General features: G+C 42.2%; 1 protein-coding gene across 1 annotated transcript in view; it reads left to right on the forward strand.

Annotated features, from left to right (window-relative positions):
* gabrr2a (gamma-aminobutyric acid type A receptor subunit rho2a) overlaps positions 1–8057 on the forward strand; it is a 34837-nt gene extending 26780 nt beyond the window's left edge. Inside the window, 4 exon segments of the mRNA XM_030392236.1 lie at positions 1332–1472; positions 2407–2559; positions 4285–4493; positions 5139–8057. Coding sequence (XP_030248096.1) covers positions 1332–1472; positions 2407–2559; positions 4285–4493; positions 5139–5474 — 839 coding nt within the window. The 3' untranslated portion in view covers positions 5475–8057.
* Positions 8058–22598: the final 14541 nt, after the last annotated feature.

Below are 22598 nucleotides of genomic sequence, written 5' to 3' on the forward strand. Positions count from 1 at the left end.
GTCAATATTCCTATGATCCCAAATGTTTCCAACAAGATTCAAACCAGACGAGTCCACGGGTTCACGCAAGGTAACGGTGCGTCTCATTAGATCACTGCTACGTCTGCGACAGGGAGGCAGACGAGGTGGAGCTTAATGAGAATAAAACTTTCCTTCGTCTGTGAGCAGTCACATACGGCTTCGTTCACCACAAACAGCTTTTCTGTAAATGTAACTCGTGTCTGTGTGTTTGAATTCAGGTCAGTCACTCCCTTCAGCCCTCAGAGACTCTGCTTCTCTCACTTCTTTGCCCCGTCTCCTCTCTGTGACGTTACACTTGTGAAGTCAGGTACATCTCCCCTCCAGCTTCATTAAGGAAAAGCACGTGGGACATAGAGTGCAGTCTACATTTTCTTATTAGGCAAAGCGAGCAGGCAAATACGAAACAGGAGGTATCCCTCCATGTAGCACACACAGAAACACAAAACAGCCAGCCGCTCTCCTTCCTTCGGTCTGCTCACAGCTTAGTGTAAGATAATAAAGACTGTGCTGCAGTGGCGTGCGCAGACTTTTTGAAGGGCAGGGGCGAAAAGAAGGGCACTTTAGCGCACGTTTTGGCTCCCAAGAGGACACTTTAGCATGCGTTTTGGCTCCCAAGAGGGCACTTTAGCGCGTGTTTTGGCTCCCAAGAGGGCACTTTAGCGCATGTTTTGGCTCCCAAAAGGGGAGTTTATCATGTTTTAACCAACCAAGGGGGCAGTTTAGTGTGTTTTGCCAACCAAGAGGGCACTTTCGCACGTTTTTTTGGCTCTCAGGAGGGCACTTTAGCGCAGATTTTTCAACAATTGGGCCACGAAGAGGGGCGACTGCCCCCCCTGCCCCCCCCTTGTGCACATCACTGCTGTGCTGGAAAGTAATGAAAAGTAAACCGTGTTCCCATCAACATCCGGAATGAGCAAAGTGTGAGATTCATAAAATGTGTGCCGGTGTAATGACGATCACATTATGTAAGTGAGTGTCGGCAGTTGTCACTGTTAGTGTTCTCACACTGTTAGCTAACGCCGGCATGTTATTCTGCTGCTAGCTGCACGGTGCAGACTGTTGACTTATGCCTCAGGCTGCTGCTCGGTTGTTGGCCATCAAAAGCTGTTCTCCGATGAATAAATAACAAGTGCGGAAAACATGTGAGCAGAGTGCAGTGAAAAAATAATGCACTTCTGCTTATCCAGGTCAGTTTCATGAACATTTCAATGTACATTTCCCAAAGCCGTGGTCGGTGGCCAGGATTATTCTAGTATGATGTTAATAGTGAGTTCACGCTTCCATCTGACTGGGCTGTGTGCTTCTTGCAGATGCCTACACAGATGAGGACCTGATGCTGTATTGGAAGAGCGGCGATGAGTCCCTGAGCACTGACGATCGCATCTCCTTATCACAGTTCCTCATCCAGAAGTTCCACACCACGTCTCGCCTGGCCTTCTACAGCAGCACGGGTACACACACGCACACACAGACACACACACACACACACACACACCTCCTTCAGATACAAACAGCCGACGGCGTGGCAACTGATGGTGTGCACAACAAATGATTGTTCTCTTTGTTCCAATAATTATGATAGTATAAGTCGCAAAAATGTACATTATGTTTAAAACAGTTGAATTATTCATACGATACAGTAATACTTCACAATCTAATATGAGGTCCAGTGTGTAGGGTTAAAGGGGATCTACAGGCACAAATGGAATCGTGATAGTTGTGTTCTCATCATTTTAGAATGTGGCTTTTGTATCCACAGAGGGAGTCCTCCACAGTCCACCATGTTTCCACACAGACATCATTAGACTTTTTCCTGCAAATGTAATAAAAGCCGGCAGATTAGTGGAGCGATCATGTGACCTGTGGTTTAAAGAGAAAGGTGGGTAAGAGAAGACTCGAGAACGTCTGACCTCAAGGAAAGCTTCTGGATCGTTATTCTAACATTCTGTTGAGGTTTTCTTGGAAGGAGTGACGATGGAAGGTGCCAAATAATAATAATAATAATAATACTATGATTATTATTATTATTATTCTCATAAGATTAAAATTAGCAACACTTATGTACATGTCTGTGTGTGCACCTCTGTGGACATATGAGAGCAAACTGTGATTGGTCATCAGACAAAAAAGACTCAAACATTTTTAATTTGTTTTCAGGACTAATAAGAATAGATGATTAACATGGAATAAATACAGAATGATGTTACTTGTGCATACTTACATTGATGTGTCATTGGATTTGTTTACCCTTGCTCCCATTTTTGAGGAATATTAGTGCTCCTAACCTCCATGCGAGTGTTGACATTTTGTGTCAGCACTTTTTTTCCTTGATGAATCTTTCAGTGCTTTCGCGCCGTCTGAGTGGGTCTCTTGCTGTGTTTGCAGGCTGGTACAATCGTCTCTACATCAACTTCACGTTGCGACGCCACATCTTCTTCTTCCTGCTGCAAACGTACTTTCCTGCCACACTCATGGTGATGCTGTCATGGGTGTCGTTCTGGATCGACCGTCGGGCTGTGCCGGCCAGAGTCTCCCTGGGTAAGAAGCATGTCCTTTGAAGAGATTGTGCATGCCCGAGGAAAAATCTGTGCGTGTGAAATGATGAAAGCTCGCTGTGACATGACTCCAGCAACTGGGAACACACACACATGCCTGCGCAAACACACAAACCTCCCACGCTCCACTCTGGCTTTTCTTTTGAATTATTTTCTGTATTGGGGCTGTTGCTGCGCTGTCATAAAGGCGTCACTGAGATCCTTTTATGGCTCATCTCATCGCTCCTATTAACTGCAGCTGTTAGGATGGGATGTTAAAAAGGTTTTCATATCTCAACCGCAATTTGTTTCTTTTGGTGCATATACTTGAGAGTCTGTAATCTGACTGCAGCGTGTACTCACTCCAACATTTTAAACCCAGCAGCCTGGTTATTATGACCCTCTACTTATCCCTCCACTTTTACAATAAAGTCTGTCAGGTTTAGGTGTCAGAACTTCTTCGGGGAAAAGATCACGGTTTGGGCTTGGATCAGAACGTTACCTCCTCAGCAGACACAGTTTCCTGGCGTTCATTGAATTCCAACAGACCTTGAAAGAAAGTTGTTTAAGTGCTTAGAAAACATACATTTAAACATACGTTTCATTGATTGAAAGCTCCAGAAAAACCGTTAAAGGGACAGTGTGGAATATATCAAGGATTTAGCGCCATCTAGCTGTGAGGTTCTACATTGCAACACTCCTTTGCTCACCCCTCCCGTTCTGAAGACGTTGGAGACGTTCTGGAAGCTACGGTGGCCCTGACGGACAAGAAACTCATTTTCAAAATATGGACTCTCTCCCAACAGCTTCGAGTATTTCTACTGATTCAAGTAATGAGGTGAAGATGTAGTTAGTTAGTAAGGCTTTAAAACTAGAGGTTCCCTCTCAGTTCCACAGTCAAGCTGGCTCTGAGCGAAAACGCGGTAAGCCTTACAACGTAGTACCACGTAGTGCTTTCTGTCCCTCTCGGCAGTCCATAGTTTATTATAACTGGAAAGACATGGCGGCCTCCATAGAGCTTTCCCGTCCTATGTATACTCAGATAGGTAATTCTTCACTCAGGAGGATAAGTCAGATTGTTGGCAGAGGTAACTGTACACCAATGAGGACTTACTTATCAACGAAGACGTTGATTTGAGTTAATAAATTACTTAAATCGTTACACACTGTCCCTTTAAATGGACCTTGAGTTTTGATATAGCAGCTTCTTTCCGCTGCAAGACTCCTCACCTCATCCCAAGAAAACCTATTTTTCCACCACGAAAAATAGTTTGGATTTTATGACTTGCCCAACGCAGACGAGTTGTAATCTGACCTGCTGATGAATATAAAGAAACAGATGATCTTGTCACCGATGGTCTTATGGTCTTGTTTGCTTCTGTCGGTCGTACAGAGGCATCACGAGTAAATGAACGCTGTTTGATCACCAGGTCAGCTTCTTGTAATATGAGTATTTCTGTCACCTCCTCACCTGCGAGTCTTCAGCACGTTGCTGACTGGGAGCTTCACAGGGTTGTATATTATTGCAGCGCTGTTGGACTGCATTGCATCATATTGTATAAATGGTCAAGTTATTGCTTTCATTAGCTATCTTTGGCTCACTCAAAACTGGGTCACCCTCCTGACCCAACCGCCTATAGTGTGTTTTCCACCGTGAAAGTAAGAATAGACCGACTCAGATTCCAACACATTATCACTCCGCTGTTTGCTGTCCGTCAACTGTTTTCAGGCATCACCACAGTGTTGACCATGTCCACCATCATCACCGGAGTGAACGCGTCCATGCCGCGGGTGTCCTACATCAAGGCGGTGGACATTTACCTCTGGGTCAGCTTCGTCTTTGTCTTTTTATCCGTGTTGGAGTACGCAGCTGTCAACTATCTGTCCACTGTCCAGGACCGCCGAGAGCGCAAGATGAGAGAGAGGGCACGATCTCAGGTTTGTTTCCGCTGCATGCTGTTTGGTTCTGTGAGAAAGACCCCAGACTTGGCATGAAATATTAATGTGAGAGGCATTACTCTCTGTGCTCATGGGTCGGACCGGTCCCCCAGAGAATCCAGACTCCAAAAGCTCCGGCACTCTCACTGACTTTCTGCAGTTTCTCTTATACGGGAGCGTCTTGTCAGGCTTGTCAGGAAACAGAGGAAAAACAAGAGCAGCAGCGAAAAGAGAGCAACAGCAATGAGCGCTCGTATCAAACAGTTAACTGCACGGGCTGGGAAAGTTAGGAAAGTTTAACATGTCATCCCTGAAAGATCTTCTACAGTCCTGTTTGAAACAGAAGTAGAATAGCTTGTGCTTTTAGATGAGGGAAGGATCTCACGTCATTTGCTGCCTGAATCTCTCAATACAAACAAACAAGATTGGAGAAAGAAAAGAAGCTAGCACAAAGATCTAAATGTTACTTGAGGTTCACTTACTGAACCTTTAAACTATCAAGCATATTATTCAGCCTTTAGAAAGTTTGTTATAACTGATGAGGCTGACAAGATCCTGATCCCGATAATCTCCCTAATGGTGTATCCCATATAAATCCAAACGTAATAATGATTATATTGTATGTTGGTTTTTTTCCCCTGTCAGTCCCTGCCCTGCACCTGCGGCATCTCCCAGACACGAACCATGACCATGTTGGACGGTACCTACAGCGAGGCCGACACCAACAGCCTGGCCGGCTACACTGAGGAGCCCATGGTGCCAGAGGAGGAGCAGGAAGAGCTGCGCGAGGTGTCGGAGAAACCCGAACACATGGTGGTCCATCTGTCGGTGAGCAGCGAGTCCACCACCACCAAGAAGAAGAAGAGCCTGCGCACCCTGAACATCATCCAGAACACGCACGCCATTGACAAATACTCCCGGATGATTTTCCCGGGTTCCTACATCTTCTTCAACCTCATCTACTGGTCTGTCTACTGCTGAAAGACACCCGGTCAGGACCGGAGACATCAAGACAGTCCGACTGCTGCTCCATACAGGACACCTCCGTGATGCCTGTTGTACTGTACAGTACGTCAGGTGACCTTAGACCATTAGGTTTAAGGCCTTGGACAGCATTAAGACTTTGGGATTGGTCCGAGCAATCCTTTTTGGGTTTCTTTGGTCATGCAGCAATTTGAATGTTCATTAACTCTATAAACTCAAACAAAGACAATAATCATTGGATGGTGTTTCTAAACTAGGGATGTGAATTCTCTCAGTCAGCTGTCAGCTTCTGTTAAACAGCTCTGTGTTCTCCTTACTGCTGTTCCTGAGCTAAACAGCTGTTTGTTGAGAACCTAAGTACATTTTTGTATCACACTCAGAGCAGTTATGGATAGCGACAAGCTGTGCTCTGCTAGTGTTCATGCTGACGGGGCCATGTATTTATATTCATTTGTAATGATCATCAAGCTGAGGCGTGATTCTTTCAGGCCTATTATCTATCAGTCATGATTTCTAAACAGCAACAGCAGCTTTCTATTTTGTCAAACTAACAAACTTTGACCATATTTTAGAGCTCGTTGTCTCAAAAAATGTAATATAACTTGATGTTGAGGAGTAAACGTGACCAAGAGTGTACAGCCATGTTAGGACTTTTTATTTAGTGTTGCACTGAGCTAAATGCTAATTGCGGCATGCTAACATGCTCATGTTAACATGCTGATAATGTTAAGCAGGTGTTGTTTGTCATGCTCATGCTTAGCATGCAAGCATTTGCCAGTTCAGTGGAGACTGGTGGGTAGCATCAGTTGGTGCTGTCTGGTGATAAACCAGCATGCTGAAAAACAAAAGTGTCACCTGAACTACTGCACGAGAGAAAAACTAAGCAAAGTGGTTACAATTGATTCTTTGGAGAACATGAATGTCTGCACCAAGGCTCACAGCAATTCCATCAATAGCACCAGATGAAAAGATAGGGCGTCAACGAAGTCATCACGGGTCATCATCCTCTGGAGACCTTGAATGTCTGTACCAACTTTAAGGGTAAACAATCCCCCCTTTTTCAAGACATTTCATAAAAAAACAAAAACGTTCAACTTCATGATGGTGCTAGAGGCCGATCACGCTGAGGATCATTAAAGTCAGTAGGATTCATCCTCTGGGGAAGGTAAATGAAAATCTGCCTAATACTTGCCAAGATATGTGCGTCTGTACCAAAGTAAGTTTCCCTGAACCATCCCCACAGCCCCACTGTTAGCATGGATACCAACTGTGTGCCCGTGATAACTTGAGTGTGTCTTTATCTGAACACAACAGGCAGCCTCTGTGCCTGCTGTGTCAGAGGGTATTTCTTCACCGACTCTTTTTTCCCACGCTTGACATATGAGTCTGGTTTACATCCAAATGTGGCACAAATTACCAGGAAATCGGCAAAGACAATGCAAATCATTGCATGTTTTGGAAAAGAAAAAAAAAAATAAGGAGTTTGGTGAATCAACAAAAACAGCCAAGTTCTGCTGAGGCACTGTTGTTAAAGAGAAGTCTGAACAAGATGAAAATGAAAGATGATTAAACGAGAGCAGGTCAGACCACTAACAATATGGAAGAATGGCATTTGTGTTTGTGTCCTGTATTATTTGGAGCAGATTGGTCTCCTCGTGACTCGGCACAGATCTGATGTTTCTGCTGCTGATATTCTTTATCTCTTTACTGCAGCAGAAGCTTCAGTGGAAGTATAAGTCTCATGATTCATGCATCTCATAATTTATTTCTGTTTCTGTCACATTTTGTTTTTACAGACACTTCAACTTTTCCACCTCAACTAAAACAGTTTTTTTTTTTTTTTTCTTTGCAGTATCTGGATTTATATTGCAGCGTTTCCACTCAGATGTATTGCTCAGACGAAGTTGTTGTTCAACCAAGCGAACAGAGCAAAATGACGATATATAACATAAAACGGCTAACTTGAGGATTAAATCAAGCGAGTGATAATGAAGGCAACGGTTTGAAGTCGGATATCTATCTTCAGAACCACAGCGCTGATTGATCGCTTGAGGAAATTAAGTAATGATCTTGAGATAACAGGTCAAAAAAAAATATGAGCAGCTGTGACCAATCTTGACTGCTGTAGTGTTGATATGACACTGATGTGTTGAGACTACAGTGAGTTCCTGAGAAACTGGCTCATTATATTGATAATTATCTCTATAATCAAGCTGGATTACAAAGTGCTTCACATAGGTTGAATGAAATAAATACAAAATGACTGTAATAGAGCAGAATGCAAAGAGCAAAATCTAAAATAATAAACAATGCACAACAAATGAAACCCACTGAGACAAACAGGCTCGGTTTCCAACAGCATTATGTCTTTACATGACATGTACTACTATTAATGATGACTGTAGTCATGCTTAATAAAACTGTAGGATCTCAGAGGTTTGTTGGCCAGTGGAACATCTAGAGCTGAATGAATACAATGACTTCAGACCTCCCCCTGCTGATGAATGGAGCCATCACTCAGTTTGAGTCCAGGCAGGTTGATTTCTCTTGTCTTTGAAATAAAGGCTAAAGTAAATCTGGGACACTGGAATCAGTTTATTTATTTCCACGTTGCTCTCACCAGGCAGAACGTTAAGTTTTCCTTGAACCTCTGCAGAAATGACTATGTCTGCAGGGTATTCTGTTTCTTGCATTTCTCATAGTCTGCAAAACATGCTTTCACCCTTCAAGTTGTTTATTATTCACTTTGATCTTGCGCAGTTACTCTTATGTACAGAAACCGCCACATAACTGCCATGGCTGCTTCAAAAGCTTCTGACTCTTCTGACTGTAGTCTGGATAATTTGCAAACATGCCGACACAATGAACAGTGACTGAAACCATTTGACTCCAGTCTTTTGCATTAGGAGTGTTTGCATATGAATTATTGGCCAGGTGATCTCAAAGTGAATCAAAGTGGTAACACAGCACCACACTTTTCTTTTGCATAATTACTAGAGAAATCTGGAACACATGACTGGGCTCTTACTGTTGGAAAGATTTTGGCAAAAATAGAAAACCAGTTATTTTGTTCCTACTCCCTTGAGGGGCTGATAGCACTGCTTTGTTACGACTAATGGAAAATGCATAGGCAACAAACTCAGCATTGTTCAATGTATTAGTGATAGATACTCATGTATGCACTATCATGGACAGAAAGCCCCAACAAAAGGGTTCAAAACTAAAACTATACACTATTCATCCATCCATCCATCCATCCATCCATCCTTCCATCCACCCATCCACCCATCCATCAATCTATCCATCCATCCATCCACCAATCCATCCATCTATCCATCCATCCACCCAGCGACATCAGATTGTGCATCACCTGGCACCATCAACAGGTTCATCCTGTCCATGTGTATCATCCAGCAGAAGGAAGAATTAGGTAATAGTATTGACCTGTTGCTGTTTAAAGTGCATTCAGGATTTGTTGTGCACTAAAAAATACATTTTCAGCCATACTGAATAAACAACTAACCACAACCAATGACTGAATAAACAGTCAGTTTATCTATTTATTCCCTTTGCCAATGCACTGCCATCAATATTAAGATCCCTTACAGCAGCCTGTCTGATGAAGACGGATCAAACGATCTGAAAACAAAGTTTATCAGCTCTAAGAACCAAACAGATAGCAGCCACAGTACCTACCACTTCCAGTGTCATGTTTTCTGAAACGTGATGGTTTTTTAAAAATGTTGTGTTCACTTTAATGTTGTCGTGTCAAGAATATTGTGTGTTTCACAATATTTGTGGGTTTATTTCTATTCATCAATCAATCAGCTACTTACCACCCGCAGGGTAAAGGTAGGGCCATCAGGCTGGTGGAGGACTCAAGGCCACTGAAGGTCTGAGTTAAATCCGTGAGAGTAAGTAAAGTAAGTAAAGGACAGGTGCTACAGACTGGCAGATTATTCCTGTACATTGTAAGGAGTGATGTGCACAGTTCTTTCTGACCCGCTAAAAATATATACATGCTGTATATATTTAATGTATGCATTTTATTAGAGTAACATTTGAAACATACTGATCATGCTAAAGAAGATATTGTTAACAATGTCAAGTCTTTAGAAGCTTTTTAAAAAAAAAAATCAATTGATTTTGTATATTAGTGTAGCCATTTATGGATCAACTCAACTGTAATATGTTTGCTTTTCACAGTAAGGCTTTATTAATATGAACTGTCACAGTATAACAATGTATAAAAGTGTTTTCGAAGCAGACATGAAGAAACATGAGGCTGAGATGTCGTTGAAATGTTTTGGAGGCTGATCACTGTACGCACTAAGGGTTGTTACTGACATTAAAGAATGTTTCAATGTATTTATCAGGGCATATTCAATGTGATTATGATGACCATAGTATGCATTTGATTTAGAAACATTTAAAACTCATTCATTGGTCCACAGGGTACCAAACTGAAACAACACTTATATGGCATGAAAGCCTGCAGCAAACAGATGTGTGTATGGCAGGTATCCGAACTTCACAAACACCTACAGAAGCTGCTTAACACTTAAAGTGAGGTGAGGAGTAGGCTCAGTCTACATGCTCCTAAAGACTGGGTGGTTCCTTGAAATTGGTGCCCTTTAAGTCCCCCAGACTCCCTTCAAGGTTTTTCAATTTAAATAAACCACCCAAACCCCTTTTTAATCCCATTAATTCATGAATTCATCTGTGTAACAATGTACTGCAAAATAAATTAAAATATGATTGTTTTTCTTAGAAAAATGGGTAGTGTTTCTTTATAACACAAGAGTTTTCAAATGTCCCAGCTGACCATCATCACTTTTGCATTGATTACAGAAATAAATGGTAATAGCAAATATTTGGTGTTTCTACACTCCTGTGTCTGCTTACCTTTAACTTGAAATATAGTTTTTTTGTGAAAGTAAATATTGCAGTATTTACGCGTCCCCTAGTTTGTGGTCAGCCCCGTAACAGTGACAGGCAGCAGACATGGGATCTTCTCCCCAGCAGGCTACACTTCATACAGTGGTTCTGTATGTTGGTGGGAACCAAGAACCGACCTGCTCCAGCACGATATCCCCATCAAAGAACAAAGGTCCGGCAGCTATATGGGAACACCTGAACCCTGTGCTGGACTACTTCCAAGCAACACACCCAGAAGTCTCTGTAATACACTTATTCAGTGACGGGCCTTGAACCCAGTACAAAGAAAAAGTATACAGTATCTCACAAAAGTGAGTACACCCCTGAGTGATAATGTCCAAATTGGGCACAATTAGCCATTTTCCCTCCCCGGTGTCATGTGACTCATGAGTGTTACAAGGTCTCAGGTGTGAATGGGGAGAAGGTGTGTAAAATATATATATATATATATATATATATATATATATATATATATATATATATATATATATATATGTGTATATATATATATATATATATATATATATATATATGTATATATATATATATATATATATATATATGTATATATACACTACTCACTACTCATAATAAGTTAGGGATATTGTGAGAGACTCAGTGGATTTCATACATACAGTGTTTGTTTCACTTCAGAGAGTTTTGGGATAGGGAGGCAATTGTATTGGGGTGATAGACACATCTCATTTTGTGTTTTCCACATAATGGTCTCACTGTGTACAGTGTGCCTTACATATTGGGGCCAATACCAAAAAACTAAAAGACAACCCTTTTCAATGTGGCATCAATTTCAACATTCTGTGGGTATAAAAAGCTGGTATTGTCAGTAAGTCATTCCAAGTTCATCATTCAAACAGCCATGGACACACGACGTCACTTAACGGACGAGCAGCACCACCTGGCCATAGCGCGCCTTCGGGTCAGTGGCAGGCAGTCAGAAGTTGCTCGTGAACTTGGTGTGTCTCAAAGTGTCATCAGCAGACTTGCATCAAGACACAGAACTACTGGCAGAGTTTGTGACAGACCCAGGAGTGGAGCCCCACGAGTGACAGACCGCAACGATGACCAGTACCTAAGGACCTATGCACTCAGACATCGTTATGCAACTGCCACACAGCTGCAGGCCCAGTTACGAGATGTGAGGGGTACTTGGGTTTCCAGACAAACCATTTGAAACCGACTCCACCGCTTTGGCTTGAATGCCAGACGACCGTTGCAGGTGACTCCACTGACACCAAGACACCGCCGTGAACGTTTGCAGTGGGCACAAGACCATGTGACCTGGACAATGCAGCAGTGGTCTACCGTCCTGTTCACTGAGTGTCGGGTCACCTTGCACAGAAATGATGGTCGTCAGCGTTGCTGGAGAAGGCGAGGTGAGCGATACGCCGAGGTCAACATGGTCCCCAGGGTTCCCTTTGGTGGAGGAAGTGCAACAGTCTGGGCAGGCATCACCAGTCAGCGCAAAACAGATTTGGTTATTGTAGATGGCTCAGTCACTGCACGTTCTTACCTCAGAGACATCATAGAACCCATCATCATCCCCCAATTCCGCCAGCACACCCCCAACTTTCTGTTCATGGATGATAATGCTCCACCACATCGTGCCAGAATTGTCACAGCTCGACTTCAGGAAGTCGGAGTGCCTCATATGGCCAGCAATGTCCCCTGACCTGAACCCCATAGAGCACGTCTGGGACAAGCTGAAGCAGAGACTGGATGATAGTACCCCACCCCCACGTGATGTGGCAGAACTGCGTGTAGCACTTGTGGAGGAGTGGAACGCATTGCCTCAGAACAACATCATGAGGCTAGTGAGGAGCATGAGACGTCGCTGTCAAGCTGTCATTGCGGCAAATGGTGGAAACACCCGCTACTGACATTGTCAATTTTTGTTATTTGGGGCTATCCTTGTTATTGTCTAAATTTTTGGGGTAATAAATATTGAACTAATGAAAATGGTGTTTCTTCTCATTCATTATTAGTAATATCAAAGGGAAATTTTACTTATTTCATTAAAATTCAGACCAAATAGGAAAAGCACTCATGTAAATAACAATATCCCTAACTTATTGTGAGTAGTGTATATATGTATATATGTATATATTAGGGCTGTCAAAGTTAACGCGTTAATAACGCGTTAACGCAACATCCTCTTAACGCCGTTAATTTGTTTAACGCGCGATTAACGCTCGGTATAAAAAAACAAAAAACAAAACGCGCATTGAAAGATTTACGGCCGACAGTGGCACCTGTAGTCTTGATCCAGAGGGTGGCAGAAAGGGAATCAGAAGAAGATGCAGCAGGGTTGGCGGTTCGGGAAAAACACGGTGGACTGAAAAGTGAGGAAATTGAGAAAGGACTTACCGTAAAATACCAAATAATAGCCGGGGGGTTTAGTTGTTTCAATCACTTAACAGACCAAAAGGCAATTTGGGACAGGCGTTTAATTCCTTCCTCACAATAATCCTGGATGAAAACATTACAAACTTCTCCAGCTTCTCGGTGAATTCTCTGGCATCCTCCTGTAAGTGAAGTTGTTGCGGCGGAGGAAACGATTCAGCCAACCAGCACTCGCTGCAAACTCCTCATCTCTGCTGTCACTCACGGTGGCGGACATTTGTTTCTCCATCGTCCTGATCATTCTGCGGGACACTCTCTCGTGGCGTGCTCGTTTGCTGATAACTCATCCCCGCATGTTTATCTCAGGCTCCTCGCTAGCCTTCTTCCTCCCTCCAGCAGGCAGCCTGGCCCTGTTGCTGTCCTCCTCGGACAGACGCTCAAGCTCCGTTTCTCTCACTCTCTTCTGGTCGACAGAGAAACATCTAGCGGCTGCTTCTCCCGAGTTTTCCTCTGCATATTTTAACAGAAAGTTTGAATTTCAAGTGGTACTTTTTATTGTTTTGCTGCACCAGAGCCATGGCGATCATCAGTGTGATACTGACTGACAGAAAGCAGCACACTGCGTGAAAAAGGCGAAGAAGAAAAATGTGCAGTGTCAGTGGACACCTCTTCTTCCTTAATTTTTTAAAAAATAAAAAATTAGACCCGACATTTATTTGGAACCGGCGGTTATTTACCAAAATATACATCTGCACCGGCGTTTAAAGGGACCCTGTGGTTAATTGAAACCCGTATATTATTTGGTCATTTACGGTATGAACGGCAAACTACTTTCGAAACACTGCCAGATGGTTCGGTCGATAGGACAAAAGTTATGTGTTATGTACTATCGACATGAAATGACTTACCATCGAAGTACTTTGAGTCTCAAATATCACTTGCAAGCCAAACACAGGGCAGATGCAGAGATCCCCCGCCAAAAATGTTCATAATGCAAGCATATTTGCCCTTTCTTATGTTGTTAAAAGTATTAAGAACATTAAAAAATACATCAAGGTACATTTAGAACAGAAAAAAATGTGCCAAAAAAATTGCGATTAATTTGCGATTAATCGCGAGTTAACTATGGACAAAATGCGATTAATCGTGATTAAAAAAATTAATCGTTTGACAGCCCTAGTATATATATGTATATGTATGTATGTATGTATGTATGTATATGTTTTCCATATTAAAAAAAAAATCTGTTCATTGGTAATCATTCTTTAGTTATTAAAAAATATAAAGCCGATTCTGTTGATGAACACTTCAGTATGTTTTGTTTTCTACAGCTCATTATCAGTTTTAATAAACCTCATCTCAACTAAATTGGACTGGTAAATGAGTAATGATAGAAAGCGGTATAGAGTAAACAAATCACTGACATATTGAAATATTGATTGTCCCTTCAACCCTGTTATTATGTTCAACCCCATCACACTGTGTTCAACCCTTTTACATGATAGATCTTTATGGACATACTGTTAACAAAGATTTAAAAAAAAAAGGAATTAATTGTTGTTCAGTGTTGTGTAGAGTAAGAAAGTCAAAATTATTTCTTACATATCTTTACAGATCAAACTCAAACAGGCTACAGGTTGTCATTGACCGGGTTGAACTCAAATGAAGGGAGAGAGAAAAGCCTAACAATGACAGAGATTTCAACCCTGAGCTGGGAAAGGATTTTTTTCTTGAATGTTAAACAACCTCTTTATTAGATGACGTGATCAGAAATGTAATTCTTTGAGGTATTTCTTTATTTCTCTTAAGCCCAGAAAGCAGCGGCCTCAGAGAATCACCTGACGTCCATCAGGCACAAATCAACTGAGTGCAAATGAAAATGACGTGCATCATGCTTTCAGCACGTTTCACGACACAAACACAACATGAAGAGAAAAGTGATGAAAAGCTACAAAGGAAATTGTTCAGTGCGTGTGTTGCCATCCTGCTGTGATGTCATCTGTGTTTATGCCGGTGAAGTGGAACTCGGGGGATCCTGTCTGAGTTTCTGACTTGGAATTCAGACTGGGATGACTGATGGAACGGTCGAGGGCATGTGAACGAATAGTGAAGTAAAGCCTTTGTTATTTGGATCTGTAGTGCCCAATGAAAGACTCCCTTAGCAAAAAGTAGTTTATTCAAGTGTACTAAAAGTATACTTATTTTATACTAAAACTGAGGTAGTATACTTGAAGTGTACTTTTTATATACTACATTTTATATACTTAAGAAAAGTATAGTGAAGTATACTTGGCTTATACTGAAAAGTATAAAGAATAGTCTAAGACTAAGTACATTAATACTTAGACTTATACTTTAATACTAAAGCTTATACTTGTACTTTAGTATACTGTGGACTGTGGCGCAAAGACTCTTGGGTATTCTGTTGTTGTTGGTGTAATTATGGTTTGTGAATGTGTTTGTGAATAAGATGATGTGTAAGATGGTTGCGGGTTAATTCACATCCTTGTTCTGTGGTTAAATTGTGTCGAATTAACAAAGATGATAAAAATGTTGGCACCGTGAGTGAAGGGGTGTTTTCCAGGAGAGACTTCCCGTCTTTCCTTTGAGGTATTACCCCTGTTATAAACTTACATGTTAATAAACTAAAATGTGGACTATAAGTATATACTTAGTACACTAGTAGTACATAGATAACTGTACTTGTATACTTGAAAGTGTACTTCCGTAAACTTAAAATGACCTTATAAAGTATACTTTAAGTATAGTTTTATAAACTTAAATTGTTCCAATTAAGTCCGAAGAAGTATTAAATTAGTATACTTTCTAGTATGCTACAAGTACATGGTCCATAGTATACTTGCTATACTTATACTTATACTCAAGCATACTTAATAAAATTAACTTCAAGTGTACTACTTTTTGCTAAGGGCTCACAAGCTTGATCCAACACGCCTTTTAAGACTGATCTGAGTTGTTAATAACAGCTAAATGGATTTCTGACGGTGACGGCAGGGAGAACTTACAGAACTATGAGAGACAAAAAGCTGCCGGGTTGTTCAATATGTGTAGAAGTGTCAGGCTCCAGAGCCACTGAGGCAGCACAATGCCACCCTGACACAAGAAGTGTGATGCTGCTTCACATTAGGACACTGCTGAGTGTCTGTCAGCTCCCCAAATGTGGAACCGCAGAAAGACAATGAGGAGGAGCTGTGATAATATCAGCCAGCTTACAGTGTAACCAAGAACATCTAGTGTGAAGTCAAAGGAAATTCATCTCTTATCTGTTGAGGTAACTTGTAGTCTTGTAGAAATCATCCAGCTAATATCTAGAGCAAAGCTCATGACAGCTTGACCAGTAGTTGTTGAGATATGTATGTTTGTAATAACATACATGACATGTTACTCCTGATCTTTGTTTCTGTGCATCGTCCTCACAGACAGCTGAGATCTGAGATCCAGCTGCTCTTTATTCATCCTTCAGTCGCTCAAAGCTCACATCTAGCTACAGAAGACTGTATCAAATACGGACGAGCTTCGGAAAAGTAAAGCCAACGTGGAAGTGTCTGAACAGTGGCGGTTCTAGACCAGTTTTAATAGGGGGGCCAGGGTGGGGCCGGCTTTTTTGTTAGGGGGCACATACAACCCGGAAAAAAAATAAATCCCTCATTCAGACAAAACAGTGTTTACAATTTCAGCAATTTTCATTGGGTAGTGAACTGCTGAGACACTTTATTTCTGCCTTTCCCTTCAGGGAAGAAATCTGTCATTGTATTATTGATGCAGACTCCCTGTCGGGGGGCCACAGGGGGGTCCAGACTCTGAGTTACGGGGGCACTGGCCCCTGTTGGCCCCCCCATAGAACCGCCCCTGTGTCTGAAGTCTGCATTCTTTCAAATGACCAGCAGGGGGCAACTCCACTGGTTTCAAAAAGAAGTCTGACTGTGCGTACATTTATGAGAAGACCACCCCACTGCTCACGTGATATATGACCAACAGTTTCCTAATGAGTTCATGGACTCAGCGTCTAGTTTCATGTCTTCTTCACTACAGAGTGATGGGCAGTAGAGTAGATGATGGAACAGGGGATGATTCAGGGCGTGGTGCACCGCGTAATTGACAGGTCACTACCATGGTGTGTCTAGGTTGAGAAAAATATCATATGTCATATGTCACATTCTGTATTTATATGTTCTTTGGTGAGTTTTGCAACCAAATTTACAGTGCACTAGGACTTTCAGGTAGCTCCAGTCCAGAATGTAATCTGCAGTGTTGCGAGCTAGAATGATGTTTTTTTTTCATTGTGGCCGTTGGATGAGGCCAAATCAATTTAATTACAGCCTCTGAAACATCGATAACAAGCCTGTTTACATTTTTTTCTTGTTGTCAACCGATTCTGTGAAAACACCAAAAACAATTATGTGTTAGTCTGTGTCTGTGTGTCGTCCAACCTGAACGAGTAAATCTAATAGCAACATAATTATATGTTTCAGTTCAGTCATTTCCCAAAGCAGCTGGTCACTCTCCCATCCTCAGACATTGTGCCGTTGTTGGGGTGCAGTCCCTCTTCAAAGGCGGATCCACATGTGCCACTGCAAGAAGTGTGTGTGTGTGTGTGTGTGTGTGTATGTGTGTTCGTGGTTTAAGGGAGCACGTCACCACATGCAACAGCCCACTGATGTGTTGTTAATAGTTTTCGGACAAGAATGGTGTTCTACGACACAGAGGAAGAAGATTATTTTTTCGGTTTTGATCTTGATATCTGTTCATTAAAGATCAAACCAGTCCCTGGACTATAACTGCTGAGAATGAGCCCTTGAAAAGAAGTTGGACTGGGTTGTGTCTCTGCAGCCCTGAAGGGTTTATTGTGCCTCCCGCTGAATCTCTGACTGCTCACTGGGTTCATTAAGAATTGCCTGAAGGAGCAGAGAACATCCACACACATACAAAATAATATTAATGCAAGAAACGGTCCTGAAAGTTGTGCTTGAAAAGCAAATGGACGGATTAAAATAAATGTATGAAAGGACTACTAAGGCTGTCGGGGGCGTAGCTTCTACCGGGGAGACATATCACCCACATAGACCTTCTGTCCTGCTTCTGTCCTTCACACTGTCGCTAATCAATTTAGCCACAAAAATCTGTCCAAGTAGTCTTAATCTGGATGAGACAGAGAGAGAGGAGATCATAAAACATAAAAAAAAAAAATGATACGCCTTCTTTATTGGTATAATCAACAGGTAATGATGTCATGACAGTGTCACTGAGCCCTGACCTCACATGGCCCCAGTCCTCGGAAAAAACTGCCTGCAGCACAAAGTGATTCACAATGAAACAACGACCTGCTGCTGCAAGTGACCGCACCACTTTGATCTATCTTCACCGGGCTAATTATTCAGAATCAGAATCCATTTCATTAATTAATTATCAGTCAGCTCAAAGTGAGGAAACACTGTCAATAGCAGCAGCTAACATTAAAGTCCAGTGTGTCAGATTTAGGGGGTTGATGGCTGTGGGATGAGGGGAGTTCACCACAAGATGCCAATGAATCCTACACACTGGACCCTCAACTGGTTAATCTGAATTTCTTGATTTGAGTTTTTCAAGGAGAAAGATACAAAACTCAGCGAGGAGCTAACAGGCGTGTTCCTCTGTGGCTGCTCTTCACAGCCAACACCGGCTCATCAGCCTGATGCTGATCAGAGCTCACAACCTCATCAGGCTACCTGCGTAGCTACGTAACATGTGCATGCTGAGCTGACTAAATCCAAGGTTTGTTTCAGTCTGTGTACTTATTATTTACAGCAGGAGCTACAAACACTGCAGCGTTGTTGCTGCTCCAGCTAACAGGAGCCGACTGGCGTCTGGTAGCTGTTGTCGAGCTTTGCTGCATAAGAGGCGGGGACGTGTGATTGGCTGAAAGCTGAGAGGGCAGTGACAACACCGCTGTCATGATATGACACATGAAACATGAAATAATGTTATCACCATGCTGCCTGTCGACCAACACATCTGTTTATTCATTCACAGTGGCCATGTGTAATAATAATTACAAACATTGTATACAAAGCACATTATCCATGATTAACTGTCACGCAGTCCAAAAGTGCGTTTTGAATAATCTTTGAGGTGCCTTTTGAGACAGTGTCGGTCTTCAGGTGCTCCTCTAACACACAGTGCAGGGACGCCACAAAATCGACTAATCCCCGAAAAATGCTACACAAAATTGCTGGTAGAGGGTGCGTCCCATGTGCCGAGGCTCTGCAGTGGACCCGGGTTCGACTCCCGGCCTGGGTCCCTTTGCTGCGTGTCACTCCCTCTCTCTCTCTCTCTCCCTGTTTCCTGTCATATCTTCAGCTGTTCTATCAATAAAGCCATAAAAGGCCAAAAAAAAAAAATGCCAGCTCAAAAAGCTCCACAGAATTTTACACAATCAATGATCTTCGATAAAATATGTCTGTTCATGTCCAACTCTTCATTGTGTTTTCTCAACGCAGTCCTGTGTCCTTCATCCAGCTGCGCAGCTATGCTAGTCCTGCCTAGCATGGCTAGCTTGACACCGTTGTTCATGTGTAGCATTCATGTTTTTTGATCCACTCTGACTGAATTTTTAGGTCTCTGACTCCTGTTACAGTTTATGTAGTATCTGTCCCCGGCATTTTAAAAAGTAAACACAGGAAGCAGAATACTGCAGTTGCAAAAGTACATCCAAGCCGTCCTGTCGTAGCACTTCAGAGAGAGGCTCCTCTGGTGCACTTTGCCTTTCTCATGTGTCTGCTGTGTTAAATTCGGACCAGGCTTATCAGGTCCAAGTTCTTCAATACGTAGTTTTTTCCGTTAAAGTTCTCCTTTCAAAGGGGTGTAGCAAGAGGGATTTTACAGAATGTATGGGTAGCTGAAGCCCTGTGTGGTCTTGTTCGTGTCTATTTGACGCTGCCATCTCAATTTCCCACACTTGTTTCTGGTTGCCAGGATACTCAAACACAGGCTTGGGGCGATATTTTCATCACCTCAAGCGTATCAAATTTGAGGACGCTAATTGGCTAAATTATCTGTTGCTTTGTGTTTATTTGTCTCAGCAACAGTGTACCATTGGCTGAGCTGCTGCAGTGCTGGGGCAACTTCTCTATCGCCCCAGGAGAGGAGGAAATGACCGTGGACGCAAATTACGTATATATTTGGCTCTTTCTTGATAATTAAAAACACATTTATTTGTAGAATGAGCGGTAATTTAAGCAGTATTTTAAACGATTATTTGGGAAAAAATAAAATATATATATATTTTTTAAAGGAGTCATCACCCGGAAATCGCAATTTCTCTCGTTAAATCATGTATATTGGTGTTGGACCTCTGTTGAAACTTGCCTGAAAAGCTGGAGTTTGAAAGTGGCTTATTTTTTTCGCTTTGGTTCTTTTTCCGAACAGGAATAGCGCACAGTAGTGCGCGTTCCTAAAGCACGAGATTTTGACTCTGCTCCTGTGGTGACGTTACCACAGGAGGCTACTTGCATAATGCATCGGCTCACAACCGCCCTCAGCCAGAGTGAGCACGCCGAATCTGCTTATTTCTCTGTCATTTTCACGCCATACATCGTCACTGCCAGCATTAAAACTCAGGTCTTACATGTAAAACACAAGTGTGAAAAGTAAGACGGAAAAAAAAAGAATTTACCATTCAGAGACATCCTGCTGTAAACGTGTCTCTTCCACCGTCTCTGCCTCTTCACTCTCCCGTTCGGTTTCTGACTCCGGCTCGTACATAAATGCCTGAATTCCGTAAGGTTCGTCATTTAGTGTGTGCGCCATGACAGGGGGCTGTTTATGTTTTGGAGTCTGTGAGCATGCAGGCTCGCCCCCCATTCCGGCTCTGTCCTTCCTGCGGCCAATCAACGCGCGCCTCATTACATATTAATACAATGCACATCCGGACCGGTCAAAACCTCGCGCATAATCTCGCGTGAGAAAGTCGCGGCATGAAAAAGTGTCAGAACAAGCTCTCTGTTTGATTTTTATTTTTTTTTTTATTTCTAATAAGTTTTAAGAATTGATCCAAAGCGATCCAAGAGGGACTGGATATGTAAAAAAACCAGGTGATGACTCCTTTAAAACCACTTTCCATCAGGGAGGGCGGCGCTCCAGCGCCCCCTATTGGCCAGCCGCCACTGATAATCAGACTTATATCAAAGAGATGGAATGCGACTTTAAGTCATAATAGCATAGCATCGCATAGCATAATACATTTCACATACAGTAACTGATAGTTCTGTTTAATTCTGATCATTGTCAATTCCTCTTGGTGAAAGAAGCCCTGTCTTGGTCGCGCTGCAGGGAGGCAGGATATCACCATGAGCCCTGATGCACATGTGGATTTAGTTACAGGCAGGTGATCTTTCAGGTTGAGGAGGAAGTCTTCTCTCCCCTTCATCTTTTCTCTCTCACAGTCAGTCTTTGCTCCTATAGTTTCCAAGTCCCTTTCAATATTGTAGCTGTGGTCAATAATGGATTAAACTCAGTGCAAAGAGCACCAACATAACCTGGAGCACGAGTGAAAACTCCTCTTTGGAGACTCTGAAAAAACTCAGACTCTTGTCTCTTATGAAATAGCCCACTGTATTATATACAGCGTTAAAAAACCCCACAATTTCAAAGTGTTGCATATTTTAAAGCCATTGGATGAAGGAGTACGAATAAATGATACACTCTCTGCATTACATAATAGTACAATAATAACCATTTTTAAATGATTTAATAATTCATTTAAATAGAACTCCAATAAACCAAAACTAAGTAAAGCCAGGCTGAAAATGCAGCGCAGAAGACATTTCTATTCAGTAAATAAACCTGAACTTGGCTGCATGCCGGCTGCTATTTGAATAAGTTGTCTGTGTGGACGGTTTGTAATTTTCATGGATAGAAAAGGAGGGAGACAAATGTGACTGGAAAGAGAAGGAAGGCAGTCACATGTTGGGATAGACAAAGATTAGATAACAGTGTCCTGCAGATACTCTACTAACTGGTTCTCTCTCCCCACATTTGCTGTTTTTGAGACACAATTTCAAACTGACTTGTCTGGAAGGCTCAATGGACCCGTATCACAAAAGCATTTCTTTCCTCCAGTGGCAGACAGCAGCAAATAGTATTTATCTGCCAACAGTTGGTGAAACATTTGCTCCACATGAGTCATAGACGTAGATTCTGTCTGCCAAAGAAAGAGTCCCTCTCTGAATGCAGGTGACAGGGTGTTCCTTGGAGGGACACTGATTTACAAAGGACATCTTTCGATGTTGCATCATTAAACTAATGGAGCCATTTTATGTTTTATTTTCTATGTTTTGTGTATAAAACTTCACCCGACTTCCTATTAGCATGGCATCAAGTTGATAATGACCGAATTGTCATCATTGGGTGAAATTATCCTTTAAATTCTATTTACCTGTTTTGTAAAATGCTGTGCTGTAATTTAGTGCTGCTAGTAGACTTGTGTGGGAATCCATCCTTCTCTTGTTAGCCACACTTCTTTGGATTCAGTTTATATGTTTACTATATTTATTTAAACATGCTGAGTACACCTAGCAGATATGAAATCAAACGAAACCCATCAGCGTAGCATGTTTTAAATGGTTATTTAGTTATGTACAGTATGTTTTCATAAACTGTACTTTCAGTGAAACTCATGGGAAGCTGTGGTAGACTGCATGGACACTGGGTGGGAACTGTTGCTCTTCTCTCTGCCAATAGGAGCACATTTGTGAGGCGCGCCCTGCAGTTTGAATCAGCGGCTGTGGCTCCTGACAGCAGCTGCTCTGGATTTGTTCTTCTGCT

This window comes from Sparus aurata, chromosome 16, assembly GCF_900880675.1.
Source record: "Sparus aurata chromosome 16, fSpaAur1.1, whole genome shotgun sequence".
In the NCBI taxonomy this organism is placed as follows: Eukaryota; Metazoa; Chordata; class Actinopteri; order Spariformes; family Sparidae; genus Sparus; species Sparus aurata.